The sequence below is a fragment of the Phyllostomus discolor genome, chromosome 1 (genome assembly GCF_004126475.2).
Source record: "Phyllostomus discolor isolate MPI-MPIP mPhyDis1 chromosome 1, mPhyDis1.pri.v3, whole genome shotgun sequence".
Lineage (NCBI taxonomy): Eukaryota > Metazoa > Chordata > Mammalia > Chiroptera > Phyllostomidae > Phyllostomus > Phyllostomus discolor.
In genome coordinates this window covers 208214616-208242077 of record NC_040903.2, presented here as the reverse complement: position 1 = coordinate 208242077, position 27462 = coordinate 208214616, and the positions used below count along the sequence as shown (strand labels likewise).

General features: G+C 49.5%; 2 protein-coding genes across 7 annotated transcripts in view; one reads left to right on the top strand and one right to left on the bottom strand.

Annotated features, from left to right (window-relative positions):
* Positions 1 to 16281, bottom strand: part of TDP1 (tyrosyl-DNA phosphodiesterase 1) — a 65153-nt gene extending 48872 nt beyond the window's left edge. Inside the window, exons 1-6 of one of the 6 annotated variants that reach the window (XM_036013103.1) lie at positions 15920 to 16276; positions 13242 to 13810; positions 7944 to 7987; positions 6845 to 6900; positions 3041 to 3137; positions 297 to 331 (exon numbers count right to left, since the gene is read on the bottom strand). In XM_036013103.1, coding sequence (XP_035868996.1) covers positions 297 to 331; positions 3041 to 3137; positions 6845 to 6900; positions 7944 to 7987; positions 13242 to 13803 — 794 coding nt within the window. In that variant the 5' untranslated portion in view covers positions 13804 to 13810; positions 15920 to 16276. Of the gene's footprint in view, positions 1 to 296; positions 332 to 3040; positions 3138 to 6844; positions 6901 to 7943; positions 7988 to 13241; positions 13811 to 15596; positions 15895 to 15919 lie in introns of those variants that run through there. The other 5 variants (XM_036013093.1, XM_036013106.1, XM_028507339.2 and 2 more) reach the window with 5 other exon arrangements.
* Positions 16282 to 17349: 1068 nt separating this feature from the next.
* Positions 17350 to 27462, top strand: part of EFCAB11 (EF-hand calcium binding domain 11) — a 122396-nt gene continuing 112283 nt past the window's right edge. Inside the window, exons 1-3 of the mRNA XM_028507532.2 lie at positions 17350 to 17545; positions 18006 to 18101; positions 21408 to 21453. Coding sequence (XP_028363333.1) covers positions 17471 to 17545; positions 18006 to 18101; positions 21408 to 21453 — 217 coding nt within the window. The 5' untranslated portion in view covers positions 17350 to 17470. The remainder of the gene's footprint in view (positions 17546 to 18005; positions 18102 to 21407; positions 21454 to 27462) is intronic.

Genomic DNA, 27462 nt, shown 5'->3' with positions numbered 1-27462 from the left:
AACACACACACAGCCGCCCACAACCGGACCGCACACCGCACACAGCCTCTGTTCTCCTGTAACGAACGCCCCGGGCAGAGAGCAGAAACCGCACCCGGGGTTCAGGCTTTCCTGCTGAAAGCCGGATCCCAGTCAAGGCCGCTAGAAAACAGCTCCACTTCCTCTAATTCTTCACTGACAGGGCTCCCCCCTCCTCCCAAATTCACCACACCGGAGTTCCTCTACGGGCCCTTTGTGAATAGCACGCATCGGTCCACTAAAACCATGCCCTCTCCCATTTCATAAAAATTGCTTACGTGTGGTGTGTTCCAAATGCAATGTCCAACTTGGCCTAGGATGAAAAAGAAGTCATGTCACTTATTGGGAAAAAAACCCAAACCTCAATCATATCTCTGCCCTACTAGAAATTAAATTAGTAAAGTTTCAGTTCAACATTTTTTCCTAACAGCTTTTACTGCCCTCTAGTGGACAAGTCCTTGATCAACAACACAGCTTTTTTAGTACTGTGAAGCTTGTTTAGAAAAATGATTTTTTAAAGTTACTCAGAATGATTCAATACTTCCTGCATTTTTAATTCTAGTAATTAGAAGTTGAAATGCCTAATTTCTTTAGTTGTCAAAAAACTAATAAAAACAAATGAGACTCTACACAAAATTTTAAAATAAGATAAATTGGCTTACACAGAAATTAATAAATGCAAAGTTTTCAGGGTGTAGTCAAAAAACACTGAATGTGGTGGCAGCAGAAAGACTTGTGTTATCATATTAAAACAGAATTTTTCTTATATTAATAACATAGTAAGTGGTGAAAAGAACGTATATTATTAAATCCACGTTTGTGTTACAAAATACCTTCACATACAGAGGGGAGGGGGGTGGAGAAGCAAAACATCGTATCTAGCACCCCGTGTAGCAAGCCCTTGGTTGAGCAGAACACACCCAAGATGTGGGCTATGAAAGGGTTAAAACAGATGTCGAAACAGCAGGTAGGAACGCACAAGTCCTGGCTTCACGACTTTGCGTGACTCGGGAAAAGTATTTAAATCCCTGTGCTTATTCGTTCTCCTTTTTTCAAATGACGGGGCTGCTGGGGGTCCAGGCAGTTGTCAGGCACGAATGAGAAACAGCACCTCCAGGGTGGGAGAAGGGGGCCTGCCTTGGGCCCTGGTTCCACCCTGCCCACCTGCCCACCACAGGACGGTGGGCGGGGCTGTTCGCTGCAGGTGGTGTGAGCATCAGGCACACACGGGGGAGCGCGGCACAGGCCCTGCTGTGCAGGTGCTCACGGACAGGTGGCCGGGCCCACTGTACTCTGGCACTCGGTGCTTGGGGACAGTCCCAGGCTGGCATGCATTCGTGTGGTTGGGCCACTGAAGACAGAGAGCAGGGAACCATATTTGATGACTCGAAAGTTATAAAATTAGCATGAATTCTGCCACTCTATAAATTGACATTTAGCTCAGAAAAAGCAGTGGTCAAGAGACTTGGCTTTCCAGTTCAGGTATGTTATACATTATGTGGTTTTGGCAAGTCTAACCACAAAATCAAGAATAATAACTTCAACAGATATTTAAAGGGTGCTTTCTGAGGAAAACACACCAAATCCCTGTACAACAGCCCTGTGAAGAAGGGTATTAGCAACCCACTTTAAAGAGGAGGGAATTACACTTGAAGATGAGCCCAGCAGGACACAGCTGGTACGTGATGGGCTGGGGCAGAGCCCAGGTCGCCTGAACCTTGACTACCAGCCCCAGTCTCGGGCCTCTGGCCCCACATGTACAAAATAAGAGAAGCTGTAGCATCCGCCGGCTCTTCGGCTGACGTCAAAGCCAGGAACTCATAGTGCACACGAGACATAAGGCATTTCAGTAAGTCAGGATGCAGCCGACCCTCCTGCGCCTCCGACTAGACCTGGGGACTCCTGAACAGCTCTTTGCAGGAGGTTTGGAAGGCAGTGGCTCGTCCCGCCCTCTAGTGGCGGGTCTGGAGCATGCCACAACGGCTCCTGAACTTTCAGGACAGGTAGTGAGTGAAAAACATTACTTCTATGGATTTAACCACTAGTTTTCAAGATTCCTGTGCTATTTTATTTTCTGACCACCACTCTTAGCCTGATGAGAGCTCTCCTCCTGCAGTTCAGCCTCTTCTGTTCTGGGAAGCAAAGCAAACAACGGGAGCTTAGGCAGCGGCTAGGCAAAGGCGTATCTGAGTAGAAGGTGAGCCGCAGACGCTGGGAGAAGGAATGGGTCCCAACTCCAACTGCCTAAAGCGCAGTGCTGAGACCCGGGGTTCGAGAGCCAAGCGGACTAGATGCACCCAGAGGAGGCCCAGAGGCCCAGAGGGGGACCAGAGGCAGGGAATCCGTGGTGCCTCCGATACAATTGGAGGAAGTAAGCCACATAAGGGAGATGTCGTCAAACACAAGAATCACGGGCGCATGCCAGGAGGAGAACCACGCTCCGAGGCTCCAGAGGGGAAAAATCAGGACGAGTGTGTAGAAGTCATGGGAGGAGGGCTGAGATTCAGTGTATGTGTCAAGTTGGCCGGGCCATCGTGTCCTGCTGGTGTGTGGTCATGTGCTGCAGTGAAGGTCGAGTTCAGATGAGAGTAAACTCTGAGGGGAACGGACTGTCCTCCCCACGGTAGGCGGGTCCCAACCCACCCGCTGGAGGCCTCAAGAGCAGGCTGCCCCTGCGAGGAAGGGGACTCCAGCCCCCAGACTGCCCGTGGGCTCCAGCCTCAACACCCACTCTTCCCTGGGTTTCAGACTTGCCGGCGCCCCCTCTAAACCCCCCCAGCCCCTGCCCTCGGCTGTTTCCCTGAAGAGCACTAACTGATGCAGGGACACGAGGGCAACGTGAAGGAGAATCTTCCTACCCACAAGGGCTACCGCAGGCAACACTGGAGCCCAAGCTAGACAAACGTGTTGGGGGTGCTGGGGAGAGAACTCCTGAACTAGGCAGGCAGACGGATGAAATGTCTGAATCGCCTTCCCACTCGCAGACCAGGCCTGACCTTGGAGGGCAACCAGGTAAGCTTACCTGGCAGAGGGAAACGTTCCCGTAAGGCTTTGCCTCAGCGTGCAGGTGAGCCTTCGCTTCTCGCTTCTCGCCGTGCACCAGCAGGATCGGCTTCTTCCTGCGAAGGGGTCAGAGGCACATTTAAAATATGTCCTTCCGAACGCCGGACTCTCGCCTAGGGACGGGAGGCGAGCTTCCTTCTCAGCCTACACCGGCTCTGGCCTTGTGGTGCCTGGGAACAGGGCTGACGCAGAGCAGAGATTGGGTCACCCTCACTGACCGCTCACCTTTACAGCGGGCCCCCGGGGCCGGATCCCGGAGCTCTGCTGCGACCCAGAGGGGCTGTGATGCAAGAAAGCCCCTGAGTAATGAATTACTTTCTTTTTTTTTTAAAGAAAGGTTTTGTTTATTTTTAGAGAGAGAGGAAGGGAGGGAGAAAGAAAGGGAGAGAAACACCAGTGTGTGGTTGCTTCTCAGGTAGCCCCCACTGGGGACCTGGCCTGCAACCCAGGCATGTGCCCTGACTGGGAATCAAACCAGTGACCCTTTGGTTCAGAGTCTGCGCTCAATCCAGTGAACTACACCAGCCAGGGCTGCGTTATTTTCTTTGGTCCCAGAGGGCACACGGATCTGTGTTAATATGTTTAAATTCAGATGGATTAAAAGATATAAAATTACTGTTGTGTAGCATGATGCTCTTTTCTTTCTCTTCTTTTGGACCCTTACTAGGTCTGCATTTACCAAGCTCCTACTGTGTGCTGGGCATCGCACTAGACTCCCAGGATACATGAGTGAGTAGGCCCACTTCCACAGCCTGAGGCAGACTCATTAAAGGTGGCTGTATTTCAATGAAACAGAGCCCAAGGTGCACTAAAAAGGCTGTATTCTTGAATTCCTGAAGGACAACATACAAATGTTCCTAAGGAACAGGCCAGATTAAACAAGCCTTTAAGGGAACCATGGTCTTCTCCAGTTAATTCAAAGCGAGATGGTCCTTAGAAATCAGTGTTCCTGTTTGAGTGCTCCCAACAAAACAGAAGCTGGATCTTTCTCTGACGAGTAATGGACAACTACAGCCACTTCTGCATCTACCAGTCGCAGAGCTGAGCGGTCCCCAGCACGCATTCGGGGGCGCCACGTGACGGAAAAGGAAGGTGACAGAAACGCACTTCTGGTACAAACACCTGGCCGCTTACCTCCCACTCACGTGCTAGTCCAGGCAAAATAAAAAACACGCCCTCCCGACTTTCTTCTATTTGACGACGAGGACAACAGTCCGGAGCACAAGGTAGCAGAAGCTCAAGCACCTGTCCCCTAGCGACAATTTGTGTTATCAGGCCATCAGGGTGTTTTTTTTAAAAGATGAAACATTACTGACGGAGGCTGAAGTCTGTATTAATTCCTCCAACTTTACTGGTTCCAAAAACTATCACAGAAAGGCCGTTGTGACGGTTCACTTTATGGGTCAACCTGACAGGGCCAGGGGGTGCCCAGACCACACACGGCCTCCGGGCGGCGTATCTGTGGGGGGTTTCGGGACGAGACGAGCATGTGAACGGGTGGGCTCGGTGGCAGGGGCGGCGTCACCTGGCCCACTGACAGCCCGAGTGGGGAGAAGCAGAGGCAGAATCTGTTCTCTCCCCGATCCAGCCGACTGCCCACAATGAATCTGTGTGTATGGGGTGGGCAAATGTAGGTTCACACTTGTTTGCACGGAAAATACAAGAGTTAATGAATAGTGCCGTAAGGATAAACTGTGTCTCGTGCTCACAAGTGTTAACCTGCCTTTGCCCTGCCCCATGCATCTCCCACCGGTTCTGCTCTTCCGCAAAACCCTCCTGCAGGTGGCGTCTGACCGAAAACAGGAGGCGGCACTGGCCTCTGCGATCCGAGTTTTCCTCTCTCTGCATTCTGGATGTCACCTGAACTTGACTTTCAGGTCGTTCCTCCTCCTGACTGTGCTCCTGGTGGCATTCCCAAGGTGCGCCCAGCAATGAGAGGGTGTGGGGCCGGCAGGACCCTCTGACCACAGCTGCTGCCAAGAGCCAGTACCAGTACCAGAGCCACTGTGCCAGCTGGCTGGGGCTGCCACGATGAAGCACCGCCAGTGGGGGCTTAACCACCGGAAACTGTTTGTCTCACGGTCCTGGAAGCACGAAGTCTGAGGTCAGGGGTCAGCAGGCTGGCTCCCTGTGTGGGCCGAGGGAGGGCTCTGCTCAGGCCCCTCTCCCAGCGTCTGGACGGTGTGCCCCCTGTGCCCTTGCTCTGTGTGTGTCCGGGTCCCAATCTCCCCTGCCTATGAGGACACGGCAGTGTCAGAGCGGGACCCCCTCCCCCCAACAACCTCACCTTTGCTGGACCTACTGTCAAATCGGGGCACCTTCTGAGGTGCTGGGAGTGGGAACGCCAACAGACCCTTCTTGGGGTGAGACGGTTCCACCCAGAACCAACATGCAAGGAACTGAAGTCTGTGTTTTGGCAACACTTGAAAGGCGGGGCAACTAGAGAAGTAAAGGGACGACGACAGAGTGCCAGTGCAACTAAGGATGCCCGTGGCCGGGAGGACCCGCGGCAGACGGCTCGTGGCCTCCTGATGCCCGCCCTCTCCCCCTCCCCCGTCCTGACAAGAGCTGGTCCCAGTCCGCACAGGGTGTGCTCGGCTGAGACTTCACTCACTGCCTCTTTTGGAGCCAGTCACCGTCCTGTGACCGAGGGCCTCTCAGTGAAACACAGGCAGGTACTGAGGGGGGTTTCCAGGAAGGCTGCTCGGGGGACACAGCTGGGATGTGTCCCTTTCACCCCCCGACCATCGGAACACCAGGGATCTGGAGCATCAGGTAGCATCCTGGACTTCAAGGTGCCTCTGAAGACTGAAGTCACACACGGGGACGGTGGGACAGAAAGACACAGGGGCTAAGTCTCCGAGAGCCATGGCAGTCCCCGACGTTGACCTTGATGTCCACTACCTGGACTTCTTAGGCTGGAGAAAAGTTTCTCTCGCTGTTAAGCCACCATTGTTTTGGGTTTTCTGTCACATGCAGCTAAAACGAATCCTACACGTCACAGGTCAGACATGAGCCCTTGAGTGCCAAGGCCTTGGGAAACCTGAGTGCCATTTCCTCTGCTGTTAATGACGGCGCCCACCATCTGATCCCTCTATACACCAAGGACTGTGAGGACCTGATAATCGTGTTCCCCGCGTGAGCATTCCCGGACCTCCCCTGCCGTCACGGAGTCTGCCATGTGAATGTGTCAGAAACCAGGGCAGGTGCGTGTCGTCACGGTGTGAGGCTATCCATCTGGTCTGCACTGCCCAACCCCAGGCTGAGGAACTCCAGAAGACAGGCTGAAAATCTACCACCTCCACTACCTGGAGGGGGGAAGGCCCTGGGACACCTTCGTCACCTTCTAGGCTACAGGAGGAACCTCCGGAGAAAGGGTCTCAGAACAGCGCTGCTGTGGCAGGCAGCGCGTGGCATGTCGGCCGCGTTGGCACGTGGGTTTATGGGGCCAGAAGGCAGGAGGCAGCGCCCCGGCCTTCACAGTAACCCTGGACAGGAAGTTGTCTTACTCGGGTCGGAGGTTGTCGTCACCTACTTCTGGACAGAGCTACGGAGGAAAATGGTAAGATCTGTATAAGGAATGCATGCGATTAGTTAGAAGAGATAAAAAAATGTGGTTTTCTCAGTACACCTTCAGATGTGTATGATGCGGATGGTTTAGCAGACATTCAGAAGGATGGCTGGCAGCTCCCTGAAAAGCACAAATCCCGTGTTTTAAAGCCCCTTACGGCTGGGATGCCACGTGGCATCACCGGGAACTCACCTGAACTCGGGTGGGTACTGTTTTATGAGCCAGTCCACGTCAAAGCAGTAGTTGAACTGGATGGGGAGAGAGAAAAGGCACTAGGTCACGGGTAATTCAGCCCAGCAGTCCACACGGAGAACTGTTCGGTCATTAATTGAAAGAAACGCAGAAACGCTACACATTTCATTTATAAACCTAGGCAGTTAGGCCACAACACTCAGAAACGAGCCTAAAACACATCTCGGAGAGGACACACGCCCGCAGGACCCGAGTCAATGGAGGGGCCGTGAGAAAGCGGGCTCTGAGGCAGCCATCTCTGCACGCTTGGGCGGCGCTTGGACTCGCTGTTGCTCAGGCTCTCTGGTTAATTTACACCAAAGGACTTACACATTTATCCCCCCGCCCCCGCCAGGCGATTATAAAAGGTTCTGCACCAGACTTACCCACGGGGCTCCTCCCCACGCCTGAGTGACCCTTGCCCTTCCTCCTGGACACAGGGACTCAGGCTAGCTAGGGTAACGCAAAAAATCCACCCCAAGGTTCTATCTGGGACCAGGACTCTTGGGACCACTCCAAATGGGACAGGCCCCGAAAGCTTTGCTCTCTCCAGAGAAGGGACCGCCTCTCTGACCCCTGAGTCGACAGCCTGGAGCATTAAGTGATTTAGCAAAACGAAGGGACCAGCCCTGTCTGGGGGGAACTATCAAATGTGCAAGAGGAGTCGTAACTTTTCGCCACCTTTTTTTTTTTGGTAGCTGCAGCAAATGTCTTACTTTCCTAAATCAGACTTGGCTGGCTTTCACCTCTCTGCCCATACCTCCCTGGGGGGGCTGCATCAGAGCCCCATGAGATCATTGGTGGGGTATTCCAACCCTCAGGATGAAATTTCCAAAGTGACTCCTTAGCCAGTCCCTGTAGCCTCACCCAGAGCCAGGAGCCTACAGGCAGCGGCACCCTCGTTCCGTGCTGGTGGCTGTGGACCCTACGACCGTGGCTGGGGGGTGTGCCATCTCAGGGACCCCATGCCAGACCAAGACTTGGGTCTCCATCACTCATAGTTCCTTATGGAGTCAATTATTTCCCCTTTCATCCCAACCCCAAACAAACAAACTCTTACCTGTGCTGAAGATACAAGTGTCCCAAACAGAGGCGATAAAATATCTGAGAAGACAAAATATTTAAATCTAATTCATATTTTTGATAAAAATTTTCTAGTAATAATCATCTCAGCAGGCCCTGGCCAGGTGGCTAAGTTGGGTGGAGCATCGTACCGATGCACCAACGCTGGTTCCAGCCCCGGTTAGGGCACACGCAAGAAGCAATCAATGAATACATAAATAAGTGGAACAACAAATCAATGATTTTTTTCTCTCTCTCCCCAAAATCGATCAATAAAAAAATAATCACAACTGACTTAATAGTCACTGATGCTCAAAATTTGGCTTAGAAAACAGTGAACTGGAAAATTGCTACAGAGTTAAGACTTCGGTGTTCCATAACATTCAAGGGAAAATTCCTGTTATGTACTAATACTTATCATGTATTCTTTAATTCAATAGAATGTAAAATCAAAAGCTACAACTTCAATACTAGATGAGCGGTCAATTTTGGAAGCTGTTAGTAAGGACAATAATGATGCATGTTGTTCTTCCTTCCAGATTTCTTAACTTTTACCTCCCCAGCCGGGGACTCACTTGGTTCCTGTGAGGGAGAGGGCGGAGGCAGCCACAGGTCCAAGCTTGTGTTTTGAGCATGCTCAGTGATCTCTGAGGCAGTCCCACCTCTCATCCACTCCAGCCTGACTTCAGTTAGGCCCAGGCCGAGAGCTCCCGTTGCATTAGCACCACCACCTCGACAGGAAGGACTGACCAGTCACCATCGCCACCCCTGGTCCTAACAGCTGCACCGTACAGGACCCAGGAGGCGCCAGGCTCCATTCCTGGTACTTTTTCCACGTGTTCGCTCTTACTCCTCCCTGACTGCTTCCGAGGCGGGGTCTGTGGCCCCCACTGTGTCCCTGAGGAGTCTCCCCGTAGGCAGGGGCAGGGGCAGGGGCAGGATCTGAGCCCAGGCTGTCCACTCTACTCTGGCACCGCTGCTCTCAACCACCTGACTGTCCCCCAGGACGAAGAACGGGCTCATTCATCTCTTTGACCCGCACTTACCGAGCGCCCTCCGTCTTCCAGACACAAGCGCGACGCCTGGGCACAAAGATTCGACAGTACAGAAAACCCCTCTAAGGGGAGAGTTGTACCATCAGGAGATAAAACTGCAATACAGTCCCTGATGGTGCCCCCATTCTGCCCCACCAGTCACTGCTCTCCCCACCTTCCTTCATTTCCCTCGTCTGTCTTGGCCCATCTGCGGCCCCTCTTCCTCAGCGACACCTTCTGAACAAGCCACTAATTCATACTGGGTTGGCCAAAAAGTCTGTTATGTTTTTTCAGTACGATGGCTCTAGTAGCTCTCAGTTGTCTTTTAGTTCATTCAAAACAATTTTGTTGGATTGTATTGTGACGGCTGTCATATCAGCGTGGGTTAAAAAAAAAATCCAAACTGGTGAATTTTTGTGCAGCCATTTTAATATTGAAGATGGAAGAAATACACAACATTTTCAGCATATTCTGCTTTATTATTTCAAGAAAGGTAAAAACGCAACTGAGACACAAAAGATTTGTGCAGTGTGTGGAGAAGGTGTGGTGACTGACACAATGTGTCAAAAGTGGTTTGCGAAGTTTCGTGCTGGAGATTTCTCGAAGAACAATGCTCTATGGTCGGGCAGACCTGTTGAAATTGATAGTGATCAAACTGACACGTTGATAACAATTAACGTTATACCATGTGGGGAGATAGCCAACATAGTCAAAATATCCAAATCAATAGTTTTTGCTGAAAATGAAAAATGTGTTTTATTTTATGGAAAAAACGTAATGGGCTTTTTGGCCAACCCAATACATATCATATGTGCCCTTCCACATGTTGGAGTGATATACTGAACAGTTAAGATGCTGAATTCCTGGGTTCAAATCCCAGCTCTACCATTTACCACTTCTGTGACCTTGGGCAGGTTTTTCAACCTGCCTAAATTGCAGATCTGCTGCCCATCCGAGGAAGCAACTGTAGCATCTCCTAACAGGCTGCTGTGAGAGTTAAAGGGGACACTCTGTGCACAAGCTCCCATCTTAACGCCGCCCCCCTTCCTCCGCATCTGGGTGCTAACAGCCAGTCTTTGTCATTTCATTACACAGCAAAACCTGGCACAGTTCTCTGCTGATCTCCTGTGTCCAAGCGCTGTCAAACAAAACAAAACGAAAGCATTGAGATCTGGCTCATGTTTCCTGAAAGCACCCACACAAGAGAATCTCAAAAAGAAAAGAAATAACCTGTCAAATCTAACTCCCTTACAGTGTGGAGTTAAATACACCAACATTCATGTGTCAGAGAAGATATATAATATAGAATTATATAATTATATGTAACTAAAACACCATTGATGGCGGGACACAATCTAATCTTGAGAGTGGGCCAGAAAAATGGGTGACCCGGAATAAGGACAATGTTTATTGTGTGCACCGGCCGTGCTAGCCTACTGTGCTGGCCACTTCCTGCGCTTTCCGCCTTTTCTCTGACACCCCCATTTAAAAGGAGAGCAGACAGAAATGTGAAGAAGGGCAGGCAGGTCCTTTGTTAATCACACACACAGCGAGGGAGGGGTAAAGCCAGGATTCAGATCCCGAGTCTGGACTCTAGAGCTCCTGCTGTTCCCCCTTAAAGGTTCCCCCTTAAAGAAAAACTGTTTTCTCTCCTCACCGAATCCTTCTGACACCAGGGGCATTGGGCTTTCCCCACATACCGATTCTCCAGTTCTCTGCAGCTGGATATCCGACAGTTTCACTCAATCCTGACACCGTCTACCTGGCATTAGCATCGCATCTCATAGGTTCAGGGCTCAGCCCCACCTCAGACACCCATCACAAGCCCAGACCTCCTGTACTTCTGCCTGTAACTTCCCATGATCCCCTCCTCAGGTCTGATCATGTGCTAGTGTCACAGAACTCAGGAAAGCACTTTGGATGACCAGTTCACTATAAAAGGGTGCAACTTAGGAAGAGCCAGGCAGAAGAGCCACATGGGGCACAGGAAAGGGTACGGAGCTTCATGCCCTCTCAGGTGCGCCCTCCTGTTACAGAACAGATGGGGGAGGTAATTACTGGCCCACCCGGGGATGCCAAAAACTGTTACAGAAAGGAATCCCCCAAGTTTGTTATGTCTGCTACCTTATAGGAAAGACATCTCTCAATGCCAGAGATTTTCGAAAAGGAAAGGAAATATTTAAAGCTATACAGACTTAAAGTAGTGACCTAAAGTCTTCATGAAAATATCAAAGTCCTTTTGGATACCCACAGATACCCACAGTGCTTCCTTCTCCCCCTGCGCTAATTCGGGGTACCCTATCTCAGGAAAAGAAGTAGATGTCTGTGATTTCGGCAGTGGTCACCATCAGCTGTGACACCGTCCAGGCAGTATCCCTAATGAATCCAAAGCCACGTGGCACCTTCCCATGGACTGCTGGCAAGAGTTCTTTGTACCCATTTTCCAGGCAAAGTCTCTCCTGCTTCCCAGGCCACATGGCCAAAGGGAGCACCCCAAAGCCACGTGGTCCTCTCCTGCCAAAGCTGCAGGGCAGGGGGGTGTTTGTCACCACTCTGCCAAAAGCAAGTGGCGGTTCTCTGCTAAAGCCACATGGTGGTTCCCCGTCCTAAAGCTGCGGGGGTCCCCACTCTGGCATGGCTGTCCCCGTGTGGCTCTTACATGCCCACAGCCGACTGGTCCTCTCTCCTCTATTGCCACAGTTACATGTACTCTCTGCACTGCCATAGCCTCGTGGTTCTCCCCTCAATGGCTGCTGTGTCTGGGTTTTAAATTCCCACGCCAATCCTCCTCTGCAGCCCCATTCTGACTCCTCCCACAATTGGCTACACCTGCCAGCACTCCCATATCCTTCCAGCTTTACTGGGCTGCCATAGTGAGTCTGGGTAGGCGTGGCCCCATGGCGCGGAGCCAATCGTCTCCAAGCTCTCACGCAGGCGCTGTAACTAACTCAGGGGACCTGCCTCCAGTTGGGGGGGAGGGGCAGATAAAGTTACTTCCATCTCCAAGGCTCAAAGCATGGCCACAGGTATTTAACATATCTATGCAACCATTTAAAGGTTATAGATATGTTAAATGACCACACCAGAGGTTAGGTACAAAGCTGTTGCTATGCAAAACAGCCCTCAATGGCCTTGCTCCATTTGTCCCTTCCCCCAACCCACACCTGTGGGGGAAGGGGTGAGGACATCCTAATATTTCCTGGACACCTTGAGTTTTGGACCGCATTCCAAATCCCATTTGGGGGACCCCTCTCGGCTGCACACTGCTTCACTCCCAGCACCTCCACGGGTGCTCCAGCCTGGAGGCTCTCCAGACCCACTCAGCTAGGGTTTTTTAACGGGGCCTTGTTACACAGGCATTTTGATTAAATCATGGGCCACTAGTGATTAACTCAACCTCCAGTCCCTTTCCTCTCCCTGGAGGTAGGCAAGGAGGATGCAAGCACCACCTTTAATCACGTGGTTGGTTTACTGGGCAACCAGAGCCCCATTCTTAGGGGCTTTCCTAAAGTCACCGCATTCACACAAGCCCAGGTGTGGTTGCGAAGGCCTTGTTATGAATGACAAAACATACTCCTTTGACCTTCATTACTTTGGAGCTGTTTCAGGAGCCCAGGACAAAAACCAAATACAGCCAGAGATGAAGCCCAAATATATAGCACAGTATCACACAGACGCACCCCAGGGAATAACCGAAGCAACCAAAGACCATCTTCTGGTTCGGACCTGAAACATCTATTTGCATGCCGGCATTTTTTTTTTTAGCTTCTTTGCCAAGAACCAAAGCCAGGCTTCCAAGCAGTGGCCCTCAAACTTGACTGGGCGTTAGAATCCCCTAAAGGGCTCGCTCGTTACACAGATTGCAGAGCCTCGCTCCCAAAGAACGTGGGTAGGGCCAAGACCCTGCATTTTTAACAAGTCGAAACTGTTAAAAATGAGATGCTGCTGACCCAGGGGCCAAAGAGACCTGCGGATGTCAGGTATTTGCTACCTCCTTAATAAAATGTTACTGATGAAGTGTAATCTCCAAGTTAAAAGTTAAGCAGTTTAAAATGTCACACTAAGTGTTCCGAAGCATTCCTCTACAGGGACAGCCCTGCAGAGAAAGAGCCTCTGGTTTCCTGCCCAAAGTAAATAGTTTGCTGTGAAAATGGCATTTTCCCTTTCCCTGAGACCACGAGGATCTTGGAGATCAGTCTGGGGGACCGCCCAGGTTCACCCTCACGTGCGGTTTGGCGGCTCCCCACACCGGCGCCACTTACCCTTGATATGCAGGGCCCCGGAGTTATACTTGGGCTTAATTCCCGAGACTCTGGTGAGGTAAAACTGGAAGGGGTTCCCTTTATCCAGCATGTCCCAAATGTCCTGGCCTTCCCCTGACGTTTCGTACTCGTCCTCTGAGAGCGCGTGGCGGGCAGGAGGGCAGTGATTTCCAGCTCGTGGGGCAGCACTGTCTTTGGGTGAGGAGACACCTTTCTCCTCTTTGACCGCCACTGTCTCGGCCACCTTCTGCTGCGTCTCGGGGGGCAGCTCATCGTCGCTGCTGGAGAGACACCAACCCAGCTCTTCCTGGGAACCGCTCTTCTGCCTCTTGGGAGGTGACACTTCTGAAGCCGCATCTGCGTTGCTGAATTTCACGGGTGATATTTTCCTCCTGTGGGCGGCTTTCCGAGCCTCGGAACAGGTGTACTTAGGCTCATAGGCTGCTCGCTGCCCGGCGCGGGGGAGGACAGAGGTAGACAGATTGTCCGGTTTGGGCTTTTCCTCCTCACTTTCATCACTGCTCGATATTGTCCATTTCCCATAATTACCTTCCTGAGACATTACACCTCTGGAAATGAAAGACAGAAATATTGTTACTTCCCATTCACTAGGCCATTGGTAAACGAACTCCACTGCTCTCAGATTCGCTGTCGTGTGAGCGTCTACAATATATACAGCACACCTGACACTTACCAGAGGCTGAGCCAAGTAACCAACATCAGCCGCTTTGCAGGTGCTTAGGGGCATGTTACCAAACTCTGCTACGGAGTCTGGCAAAAAAGTGACAGCAAAAATCCTGGTCACCTTCTCCTCCCCTCCCTCCATCTTTCAACCTAGATCTTGTTCTTAGATGCCCCAGGAATAAGGGTTGAGGCCAAAGTCCAAAACAAAACAAAGGTGTTCATTCTTGACCCTGAAGCTTCCAACTGCTGGGTTGGGGTTCAGGCCAATTTAAGAAATTTCAACAGTAATTCTGAGGATGCTCACATTTTTACAGTCAAATTGGAATTTATGTAGCTGTCCCTCACTGAAGCATGGAGCCCGAAGGAATTCAGTGATTATTTCTTACTTCCCCAAAGATGAGCTACTTACCATAAATCTTAAGAAAATCCTCAAGATAGTGTCACATGATCAATTCTGTATATACATTACCTAGAAGTATATACTCCCACGAGGACCCAACTAATGTAATAGCTTACTGTCCTGGTCCTAAATCAAAATGCTAAGTCCCACAAAGAACTTGTACTGAAGCAAAACATTTTTATTTTGTAAACCACACAGTCTAATTTCTCCTTTCTTTATCTCGCAAGCGGAAAATACATGCCAAGGAGGATGAAAATCTAAAGAAACTCTCCCACCAACTGCCAACTTGAAGTTTTAGAGCTTTTATTAAGGACTTGAAAAATTTGTGGGTGCAAATGAGTACTTCTCTTAAAGCTGCTAGCTCTCCCTCTCCCCACACCATACTATACCCAGCTGCTGCTGCTGCTGCTTAGAGTCTGCAGAACATCAGGAGGACACAGGAGTAAGGCTCTTCAATTGAGAGACCCTCTGTGGCCTTTTAGTGGGCAAACACGGGCCCTGATTTCGGATCCAGTCATTACTAGGGGGCAGGCACCATACCTACCTTCCTGAGTTCATTCATCCAACATACTTATTGAGCAGCTACTATGTGCCAAGCACTGGGAATAAAGAGTTAACCACATACAAACGGTTTCTGCCTTAGAAGAACTTATATATATATCTTAGGGGGAAAGAAAAAGACCAACACAAAAGTAAACAAACACAAAACTAAGATATCTTTACAGACATTCCTTACATTTTACAGGTGCGAGACAGAATCAGGGATGCCCTTACTTCGGGGCACTGTGAATAAGTAATATTTAAGTGGGGTCTGGAGGGCGAAAGGAACCAGCAGCGGTGGGGTGAAGCAGCATTCCAAGGAGAGGGTACCCAACCTGCAAAGGCCGCGAGGTGGGAACCAGGCTGTAAAACTGCAGGTGCAGAGGGAAGGACTTGGTCAAGTAACACAGTGGTCCAGGATGAAGAGGGTGGGGAGGAGGAGCAAGGCCTGTTAAAGATACTGGATTTTATTTTAAGAACTGTGGGGCTCCACCAAAGGGCTTTAATAAGCAGGGGAGTACCTTGGTCCTATTTACCCCTTTTAAATATATTCCGTTCCTTACAGCTCTGGGTGGAGAATGGTTTGGAGGGAGACAGGAGTCGAAGTGAGGAGGCTCCTGCAAAGACTCGGGGAGCTGCCTGACGCAAAGCGGTGGGGATGGAGTGGAGTGAGTGGATTCGGGGCACGTTTAGGGCAGCAATGACAGCTCCTAACTTTTCTGTGCGCTAACTTTGCGCCAGGCACCAATCGAAGCGCTTCACCAGGGATTATTAACTCATTACGCTTTCACAAGAAAGCTACACCAAGTACCACGACTGTTCCCAGTGAAACTGAGCACAGAAAGGTTAAGTGTCCGGCATGGGGTAAACGCTCACCACGAGCTCGCTATCACCCCTAACAGCCGAGACCACCCACCTAACTACGCGAAGACGCGATGGGAACCGGGGCAGGGGGAGCCCCCACGTGCCCACTCCCGCAGGACTCTGGTTGCAGAGCGTGCTGCTTGCGCCTAACAGGTACCGGAGGAAGTCGAGGCCTAGGAGGGGACCCTACCTAGTGTCTACGAGACGCTCCGCTTCCAGCCCCGCCGGGACCTCAGGACTTCGCGGGATCCGCGCGGCCCGCGCACCGCCACGAGGCCGGAAGAAGCACGAGCGCAGGCCCAGTTCCCGCAGCCACCGGAGGCTTCGGAGCCCGCAGCCACTCGGGACCCCGCCCCTCCACGGTCCCGGCGCCTGCGCGCAGTTCAAACTCTCCCGGCCCCGGCGCGCGCTTCGCGAAGGTGCTGCAGCCCCTTCGCCTTCCCCTTCCGGGACATCCGCCGCTGGGTCCCAAAGACCGCCGGATCCAAGGGGTTGCTAGGAGCTCTCCCAGCAGGTGGCGAAGGGGGTGACTTGGTGTCTGGGTCTCGGCTCACCTCCTGGCCGCTTCTCTCAAAAAAAGAACACAACACAACACAAACAAACAAACAAAAAACCGGAGAGAGGAAAATAACTGTTGCCTCCCTCTCTCTTAGTTAATTAGCAAAACTCATCCCATTTACTGCGATTCTCGCGGACAGCTTCAGGCTCTCGGGGCTCGAGGCTGGGTGTGGGGTGGGGGCGGTGGTTCTAGAGGCTGAGAGAGGACCAGCCGAGCTTCGAGGTGGCTAAGGGCTGAGACCCGTGTCCCGGGAGAAGCGGGCTCGCCTAGGGCGCACCATGTTAAACCTGCTGTAAAATACAAGGTTAAACGAGCGCCCCTCGGAATCGACCTCGAATGCCCGTTTCTTATTTGAAACCAGTGTGTACGTCTCTGAGCGTGCGTGTGCTGTTTAATCTTACTGATTTGCCTGAAAAAAGCGCGGTCTAAGACAAACTCCTTTGCAAAACGGAGCCTTCTCCATACTCCTTACCATTCATAAGGATGTCTGCGATGGAATTTTGGGCTCAGTGCTGTTTATACTACGTATTCTTGGAGTTTCTTTCATACCAAGCTCCTCTCCCGGAGGATTGAAAAAGTAACTTGTGTAAATGTCCTCAGGGTTCAGTTGGTTCGTCTGCTTTGTGGCAGGCATCGTGCTACGTGCTGGGGATACAGGAAGGACAAAACTGACCCCCTGGGGCTGGAACCCAATGATTTGATGATCTGCACGCGAATGCTGGACTTGGCTCTTTTTGTTCGATTCCTCCTATGCTTTGTCCACACTCCTTGTGTCTCCTATAATAGCACACTGTGGTAGATCGCAATGATCCAAAGTAATTTATTGCGAAGTGCGGGGGCACAGAAACAGTCACTGAAGCAGCATCCGAGCGAGCTGGCTCTTCAACTGCGCGCAAGGAGTTAAGGGGACCAGACCCCGCGTAGTCCAGCGCTCGGGGTGGACCGCAGAGCCTCGCCGCCATTGGCTGTTCCGGGGAAACCTCCGCAAAACAAAGCCTCTGACCAATAAAACTACGGTACCAACCCCAGTGGCTTGCGGGCTGTCCAATAGGAGAAGACCTTGGAGGTGCCCGGCCGTGTTCAGTTGCGGGAGCGGGAGTGAGTGTGGTGGGTGGCCTGCTGTTTGTCGCTCTCTAGCTGCGGAGATCGCCGGTTTGTCCCGATTTGGTTGTGGCGGTCGAGATGTTCTTCTCCCAGGTCGCGGCCCGGCCAAAGACGTGGGAAGCCAGCCCCTCAGAACACAAGAGATGGGTGGAAGTAGGTGTCTCAGATTTTATCTTGACTCGGGGCTCTCACTTAGGTCCCCACTTCCTGCGTTTTATGTAGTCTCCTTGCGGTGATAAAGAGTGGTCGGTCAATCCAGAGTCAGTTAATGCCTGAGCCTCGGGTTGCTAGGCTCTGGCTCCCCGTCCTGTGTTCTGGCTACTTCTAAGTCCCTTCTGTTCTCCGCTACGTAGTCTAGTAATCTGCATCTTTCTTCCCGCCTTTCAGAGCAAGCAAGGCCCTTTGCCTCAGTTTCCTAATTCTCGGACCCAATTTTGGGCAGAAATTATCACAAAAGTTTAAAGGAACTAACAGTGAGATAATGACACTCCAGTTCCAAGCCTACTGGTGGGCCGAGTTTTAGGTTTTGGAGGTTCAAATTTAAACTAGTAAGAAACATAATAGAACAATTGAAATGTTTCTCTCTTAACTGAAGATATTTAATGTTCTTTAGGTATTCAAAGTGTGTGATGAAGATAACAAAGGCTACCTAAGCAGAGAGGACTTTAAAGTTGCTGTTGTAATGCTGTTTGGGTACAAGCCTTCCAAGGTACAGCTTTCTTTCTGTGTCTGGGGATGGGGCAGACAATACGAAGCTCTCATGGTGAATGGATCCTAACGGTAGAGCGCAGAGGGCTAGCTTAAGATACTCATAAGGTTAATCGCTGCCTTATAAGCAGTTTCAGAGATGTGCCCAGTGCTGAGTGTTACTCATTTTTTCCTCTAGAACCCAACTTAGGGATGAATTAAGAAAGCCATCTCACTAGAGCCCATGAAATATGAGATGCTAGGAAGGTGTGAAGAGGGTAGGCTGGGAGGGCACTGTTGGTAACAGGAGGAATTCACAGAGGAAGTGACATGCAGGGGTTTTTTATTGTTTAAAATTTTTCTCTGTTTAAATTATAGAGGTGATACATTAACATACTAAAAAATTCAAACTGCAGAAAGGTATAAAGTTGACTATAAACTCCCTCCCCCTCCCACTACAGGATTCCACTTAGGGGTTACCATTATGAAGTTTCTTGTGAATCATTCTAAAATTTCCTTTGCAGGACAAACATGTACATGAAAACATCACTGTCTTTTCTGACTTAACAGTAGTTGAACATGAAAGCACCCACAACCACCACATTAAAAATATAGTTGCATAGTATTCTTATTACCCAGTTTCCTGTTTTTGGTCATTTAGATTTATTCCTTTATGTTTTGTTCCTACAAACATTGCTGCTGTGGGCAGCCGTTTATATCTGTATCTGTGCTTGTGGGTGTAAATCTGTGGAATAAATTCTTAGAAGTACAAGTCCTGGACATTGGTCTCCAGGAAAAGGTTGAGTGAATTCACTAATAATGAGAGTTGAGCTGAATTTCGATGAGTCGCCTACTTTAGTAGGGCCAGTTTCCTGTCCCCCCCATCTTTGTGCTGTTACATCACATCCTAGCAATGGGTCCCTCTTGTTAAGCTGCTGCACTGGAATTAATCCGAGGCAAGATCTAGTGCAGGTTTAAGAAATCCAACCGCAGCCCTCAAGCAGAGGGAGCACTCGGGACTCTGCCTGCAGTGCCTTCCCTCGAGCCCTTGTTAGACCAAACAGCTTGGCAATCACTTTGACCTGTTGTTGCTCGTGAGGGGGCTCTCTGCCTGACAGATTGCAAGCCCAGCAAAGCCAGGGACCACATGATGCCCCACTTCTCCATCCTTCATTATGCTTAAATGCATCACAACTTCACGGTAAATATGGTCTATGACCATATGAATACCCCAGGTGGGTTCAGAGTGGTTCAAGTACAAGGCCATGTTCGTTATGGAGTGGCTGATTACAAAGCTCAGAGGAGAAGCCAGGGCTGGCCCCCAGAAATTGCAGCTCTTCTGTTAACCTGCAATCACTTCAGCTGGAACTGTACAGCAGGTCAGCCAAGCAGACTCAGCCTTTGAAGCAGTGTGTTTAACCTGCGTTCAGCGGGAAAGATACCTGGTCTCCTGCCTTTATCACCCTTGAGTCTACTTGGTTGGTTTTAATTTCAGCATGTAAGTGAGGAACCAGTGACAGGTACAGTGGTGTGGTAACTTATGTATGTACACTCCAAGGTTTTAGCTTTTATTTTCAGACCTGGTTGAAGTTTTGGATTGTTATTTTTTAATCTAATGAAGCGTTTTATCGACTGCAGATCACTAAATAGTAAAGAACTGGTATAGCAAATCACCTATACACTTAATCAATCATTTGTACAATAAAGTTTTATTAAATAAGTAGCACTTAATGTGTACCCTGTATGAAATTTAACAGATTTATTTTTTTTTTACTTTTTTACTGGGTTGAGGTTTGGGTGTTTTTTTTTTTTTAGTATTGCATTTGAGTAAATGAAATAAATGAAATATTTATTGAATGCAGGTGATGAAGCAGTTAAAGCAGTCATGTAATAAATCACATGCACTTATGCAATTGTTTACACAGTGGAATTATTGTGTTCCTATTTAATGAAAAGGTATTTGCTACTTGCTAGAGATGGAAAGACGGATAAAGCACCGACCCTACTTTGAAGTTGTTTACAGTTTAGTGTAGAGAGACTTACTAAGAGAACAAAAAGCGAAGGGGGCAAGGAGGAGGGTCCGACTCTAGTGACAGTCAGAGTCTACTGACAACTGTAGTGGGAGTCCGTGTGTCATTTAGACCAGAAGAGCTAGATGGACCTCTGATGGGAGTGTCTGGGGCACTTCATGGTGGCGGGAGAAGTTATGCCCTTGTGATTGATTGGATGTGGTGGCGCTAAGAGAGTGGTGGTGTGACACCAGGACTGAAGCGACTGTGATGCCACCAAGTAAGAAAATTTGGGAACAGGTTTCAGTGGGAAGTCAATGAGTTCTGATGGGGGCACATTCAGTCTGAGGGGGCCGTGAGCGTGCCCAGTGCCTTCGCTCATTGAATACCAGGCTGGTGCTGGGGTGTGGTAGTGCAGATCCGCTCTCAGACTGTGCTTCCTCTCTCCGATACGGGAATCTGAAACTGGGGGGCGCGGGGCAGGCGAGGGCTGTAGACAGACTGGGGGCTCCTCAGCTCCCAGGTGGTAGCTCAGCAGAGGAGACTGGGTGGCATTGCCCAAGGAGAGTATGCGGAGAGGGGTGGGCAGTGGTCTGAGGGTGAGCACCATTTAAGAAGGGAGGCAGGGGACGCCCTGAAGAAGATGCGGTAGGAACCCTCCCGGGGAGCAGGAGGAACCAGGAAAGGGCTGGGCATGGAACCCAAGGTAGAGAAACTTAAGTTGGGTGCTGACAAGGTTCTAATTCCATGATGTGTACACTGTATTATAGTATTTAGTAAAGGCAGGCCCCAAACTTTATAGGCAGTATGTGATCAAATATGTTTAAAATGCCCAGACAAAAAAGTTAGGCCACAATGTTAATGGCTTTCATTGGACGGCTGATTTTAAAAACTGTCTTCATAATTTTTTATATTTTTCAAGTTTTCAGCATCACGTTTCTTTTACAATGGGTGGGGGGAATAAAATAAAACCATCTGGCCCATTGTAACAATTTACATATTTGTCTAAAACAGAAAGGTCACCTTTTAGGTTATGCTGCGTTTGGGACAGCCAAGTTGATTTTATGTGCTTACACTGTTTTGGTCAATGCAGTAGAGTTTTGGGGTCACTAGAGCCTGTAGTAGATTAGTATCTGGTAACTTCCAGAGGTCGATGAAAGCATGAAATGACCGTCATAGCTGTCCTGTGACATCCTGAGCCTGCAGGGCCCGACAAAGTTGGCTTCTCTTAAAATACAGTCTCTTCCTCAGGAATTCAGGACTTGCACTGTGAAAAAAATTTGATGAAATTTTATGTCCTATTTTTTCTTCTTTTCTAGATAGAAGCCAATGCTGTGATGTCTCCAGTAAATCCAAACACTTCCGGTAATTAATAAAATTAACATTAACTTTTTTGTATCCGTATTTAGACATTCATGAAAGTAAAACTAAGAGTAAATATAGAGACTATAAAGCATTGTGTTCTGTTTTCAATGCTTTGTTTGGTTTCAAAGAAAGAAGTTCTGGTTCTTTTAATTTTGATGAACTCATATGTTCATAAGTATATGTTTATTGTAGGAAAATGTTAAACCTCTGAAAAGCATGAAGAAAAAATCTTGCTTATAATTTCAACATCCAGTGGCTGATCTGGGTTTCCTGACATGAGCAGGTCAGATGGCACTTACAGATGGGGAGACTGGGGAGAAGATTGGGGGTTTGGGGAGACCAAGAGTTGAGAAGATTTGAGAAGAGTCAAGCGGGGAGGTCAGGGCACTTGGTCGGTGTGAGCATGGAGTTCAGAGCAGAGCTGTGGGCCGAGGAGACAAATGTGGGAGTCTTCAGCGGGGACATGGTTTTTGAAGCCATGGGGATGGATGAGACCTCCTCTCAAGACAGAGGGACTGAGAACCTCAGGAACTGTAACCATTAGAAGTCAGGTCGAGGCTGAGGAAATGGAAAAGGAGAGTCCGGAGGGGCAGAGGGGTGGGACTGGAAAATCAAGAGTGTTGGATCCAAAGGCAAGAGAAGTGGGTGTGGTCCACGCTGTCGAATGCAGTGGAAGAGCCAGTAGCGTAAGAACCGAAGAGGATCCATCGGTATTGGCGGCCTGGGGGGTGCGTGGGGGCTTGAGCAAGAGCAGTGTCTGTGTGGGGTGATGGCAGGGGCCCGGCCAGAGAGGGTCCGAGGTAGACGGAGAGTGAGAAAGTGTGGCACATCTTTCACGAGGACCTTAGTGACTGTGGATCAAGAGCAATACTTGCATTTGTTTGTTTGTTTCATAAAGAAGGTGTTTCTAAGCTTAGCAGAAGGACCCAGAGAAGAGGGAAAGGGGGGATGAGAGCAAGAAAGACGAGTGCCTGTTGTTTGAGAGCAAGGTCCAGAGAGCACTGGATTGGCCTTTTAAACATACTTTTTAAAGAAATAATTTAAAATAGTACAGAGAATAGCTGTGTGCCTTTTGCCCAGATTCCCTTATTGTTAACATTTCACCCCGTCTGTCTTCTCATTTGCACTTCCTGTCACCCTACCCTCCCTTGCCACACTGTACACAAGCACAGCACCTCCATAACTTCGTGCATTCGTATTGATGCTATATTTTAAGTATATTTTAGTGATTATGCTATTACAGTTGTCCCAATTTCCCCCCTTGTCCTCCTCTACCCAGTACCCCCGTTTCTTCCAGCAATTCCTCGCCCCACATTAGTTCATGTCCATGGGTCGTGCATATGAGTTCTTTGGCTTCTCTATTTCCTGTACTATTCTTAGCGACCCCCCATCTATTCTGTACCTACCAATTATGCTTCTTAATCCCTGTACCTTTTCCTCCATTTCTCCCTTTCCCCTCCCAGCTGATAACCCTCCAAAAGATCTCCGTATTTATGATTCTTTTCCTGTTCTGGTGGTTTGCTTAGTTTGTTTTTGTTTTTTAGATCCAGTTCTTGATAGTTGTGACTTTGTTGCCATTTTATTCATAGTTTTGATTTTCTTTTTCTTAGATAAGTGCCTTTATCATTTCATACAATGATGTTTTGGTGGTGATGAAATCCTTTAGCTTTACCTTGTCTGGGAATCTCTTTATCTGCCCTTTGATTCTAAGTGATAGCTTTGCTGGGTAGGGCAGTCCTGGCTGTAGGTCCCTGCTTTTCATGACTGAATATTTCTTGCCAATCCTTTCTAGCCTGTAAAGTTTCTTTTGAGCAATCAGCTGACAGTCCTATGGGAACTCCCCTATAAGTAATTACTTTTCTCTTGCTGCTTTTAAGATTCTTTCTTTACCTTTAACCCTTGGCAGATTAGTAATGGTGTGTAGTAGAGTGGGCCTCTTTGCATCCATCTTGTTTGGGACTCTCTGTGCTTCCTGGACTTGCATGTCTATTTCCTTCTCCAAATTAGGGAAGTTTTCTTTCATTATTTTTTTCAAATAGATTTTCAATTCCTTTCTGTTTCTCTGCTCCTTCTGGCACCCCTATCATGTGAACGTTTGAATGCTTGAAGTTGTCCCAGAGACTCCTTACACTGTCCTCGTTTTTTTGGAGTCTTCTTTCTTTATGTTGTTCTGGTTGGTCGTTTTTTGCTTCCTTATGTTCCAAATCACTGATTTGATTCTTGGCTTCATTGAGTCTACTGTTCTTTCCTTGGAAATTGTCCTTCATTACAATTGGTGTATCCTTTTTTTTCTGACTGGATCTTTTTAGTGTGGTTGAGGTCCTCACAAAGTTCCTTGAGCTTCCTTATAACCAGTGTTTTGAACTCTGCATCTGATAGATTGCTTATCTCCATTTCTTTTAGCTCTTTTTCTGGAGTTTTGATCAGTTGTTTCATTTGAGACATGTTTCTTAGTCTCCTTGTTTGGGCAGATTCCCTGTGTTTGTTTCTATGTATTAGGTAGAGCTGCTATGACTCCCTGTCTTGGTAGTGTGTCCTAATGTAGTAGGTGTCCTGTAGGGTCCAGTGGCACAGCTTCCCCTATCACCCAAGCTGGGTACTTGAGGTGTGTCCTTTGGGCTGAGTACATCCTCCTCTTGTAGTTGAGCCTTCGTTGCTCTTGGAAGGTCAGTGGGAGGGATTTACCCAGCCCATTCAGCTGCAAGGACTGGCTGTGACCACTGACCACCAATCTCTACCCTTGGTGGAGGGTCAGCAGTGCAGGGGCGGGGTGGTGGTGCTCCAGCGTGGTCTTTAGCTGTGCCCTGGGTGTGCAAGCTCTGGGGCTTCTCAGGTGGTGCAGGCCAAGGTCAGCACCTACCTGTGTTCTGCCTGGGACCACCTTGCCTGAGCTATAAAACTGCTGTTTGTGCTGGGCTTGGAGGTTCCCAGGTAAAGCCAAGCTGTGAACTTTGCTGGCTGCTACCAGTGCCAGGCCTGTGGCCACTTAGCAAGAGGTAAGGGGGCTCACTGAGGTGGGCTGTTGTTTGTTTGAGAGGATTTAGGAAGTTGTGAAGCATGAGTGAAGACCAGCCATTCATATGGAAAAGCTACTTGAAACAAGTGTCAGCCAGGTTGATGAGTCTCAGATAAGACACCACATTCCGCCTCTGGGGTTCTGTGGGGGCAGGGCTCAGAACTAGGACAGTGGCCTCTGCCTGCCTTTCTGTCTGGGAGAAAGCTGTCCCCCAGCTCTCACCTTCATGCCAGACACTCCAGTCCCTCCCTGTACGCCACTGGTGGCTTTCAGACCACACTGGTGCCCTTCAGGCTACTGCCTGGGTGCTGGAGCTCAGAGGGGGTGAGTCTGAGGAAGTCCATGTGTGAGTTCTTTAAGAGGAACTGCTTGGGACTTCAGAAGTTTCTTCCACTGATTCAATCCCCACTAGTTTCTGCAGCCAGAAGTTATGGGGACTTATCTTCTTGTCTGTGGAACCCTGGGCTGGGGAGGGGGTGAGTGTTGCCTGGTATGGGGCTGGGACTCCTTGCTCCTGAGATATCTCTCCTGAATTTTTATCCACCACACGTGGGTGTGGGACCAGCCCGTTCCATGTCTCTGCCCCTCCTACCAGTCTGGATGGATGTGGATTCTTTAATTCCCTAGTTGTTGGTCTTCCATTCAGCTCGATTTCTGACAGTACTGAGTGATGGTTGTTCTATAGTTCGTTGTAATTTCGATGTGGTTGTGCAGGAGGCAAACTTTATTTACCTGTACCTCCATCTTCATCTGAACATGAATTTTAAACTATATTTCAAAAGGTTGTAGGGTATATTAGTCATCTGAGAAACTCGGGGAAGATTGGGTTTGACAGATGAGATCACAACGTAGGCACTTACTGCCTTCCTTGAAAGACTGTGAAAGGGATCTCCTTCATAGAAGCTTCCAGCCTTCTCCCTTCCTCTTGGGGTCTTGCTGTCAATGTCAAATTAACTTTCTCAAAGCACCACTTCACATTTTAAAGGGAGAGACGTACAACCCGGGTACTAACTCTCTAACTAGCTTCAATATGTGTTCACTTGCAAGGGAAGACCCAAGGCCACAAACACTCAAGAGGAAAATAGCCATCCCAGCAGAAAGTCCCTGCTGAACTCTGACTACTGCCAGCATATCTTTTTTCTTTTAGAACTTTCCAATACTGAACCCATTTCAAGAGGCCATCAACTCCCTCTTTTCTCCCTCTCAGTGACATAAGTCATATTCAAGTCTTTTTTTTTTTTGAGGAAAGAGGGTTTATGCACAGATTAAATGTTATCCCAAATACATTCTCTCTCTCATTAATGTTTTGATCTTGAAGAAGAGCTGAAATGTTGGCCTCGACTTTCTGGGAGCTGTTTATTCAGGTGGTCGCTTTCCGGGGTTCTTCTGGGTGGCCGTGACTCAGGAGCACCCCTGCTAGCTGCGGCTCTTCTTCCACCCAGATGCCACCCTCCGGGTTCCCTGTGCAGGGCCCAGTTGCTGCTCAGCCTCCTGGGGGAGGTCCACCCTCACACCCTGGAGTGACCGGGACTTGGCTGAGTCCTGATGGTGCACACATGTCACACGGAACCTAGACCTGGGGGCCCAGATCCTGCTTTCCGCGAGCTGCTGGTCTCTCTGAACGTGGGTCGTTTCTGTAGGAGTTCCCTGTGAAAATCAAGAGTGAAGAGTTAAGTTAAAGCTGTTGGAAATAAGAGTAGAATGTCTACCTGAAAATCACACTGGAAGAACCTGAGGATGGCCAGAATGAGGAGCAAAAAGGTGCTGAAGACCCTTTTAGTGCTTGTAACAAGCACCAGGAACTAGGAATGACATTAGTGGGAGAAAAAAAATCATGCCACTTGTTGCAAGAAGCAGCAGACTGCTGTTGGGGTTGGTTCCAGTGTCCAGCGCTGCCGACTCTTCCCCGGGGCTTTGTCTCATCACACCCCTCGCTCGCTGTGACACAGTGCACGCCTCCTCCAGGCACAGAGAGGGAAAGAAGTGTGCGACCAGCAGAAACCCAGGGTCTGTCCTTTGTTCCCTTTGTTAAAGTGAGGAAACCGGATTCCATGGAGGAATAATTGACTGTCTTCATCTTGGTGTTTGATGGTTCTTTAGGGTTTACAAATACATCTGCATGTGTTGCAGTGTTTGTTATTATTATTATAGATATGACACCTGTGGTTTCCTAGCGCCTACCGCACCCAGACTCTGTGATGAGGACTCTTCAGGGATTGTTAAATTGAAGGCGACTGCTCTGTGCTGTGAGGATTATACCCATTCTCTAAGTTTTAAAAAAAAATCCCGAAGCCTAGAGAGGCTAAGTAGTGTGCCCAGGGTGGCACAGCGGGCCAGGACACAGCTGGCCGCAGTGGTCTGACCTCTAGGCTCACCCTGTCAGCCGTTCAATGAACCGTTCCCCTGATTTTGATGGTGCCAAGAGTCCAACTAGTCGGTCATTGCCATGGGCTGGAGGCCAATGTTCATTCCCTTAGGAAGGGGCGGGTTGAAGGCAGGAGCAGGTCAGGCCACAGAAGGCAGGCTCTGCGTAGCTCGCAGACGCGGACGTCCGAATCAGTTCCGTGCTGCTCAGGGTTCTGCGCAGACGGGAAGCCACAGCCAGGTGTAGCGATCCGCACGATAGAAACGCTTTTCTGGAGAGACACCGTTTTCCCCGATGTGGGGTGTTTCTCCCGCAGTGTCTGATGCGTGGACCTGGATGTCCACAAGGCGGTTCAGTAAACACATTAGTGAATTCTGTATGGCTGTTTCTTAAAATCTCTTCCCCGTAGGCCAGTGGCGCGGTGCCAGGCACGTCTGTGTAGTTCCTCGAAGGGCAAAGACCACGTGTGGTCTCAGAGGCTTGGACTTCATTGTGGGTCACATTGTAGAGCATCTCGTCTAAAACACAGCAGCCGAGAAGGGCATGGACGGTGCCTCACTGAACCCTCGCACAGCTGCCTCTGCTTTGTCCCAGATCCACATGAGGTGCGCCCGAGGGGAAAAGCCAG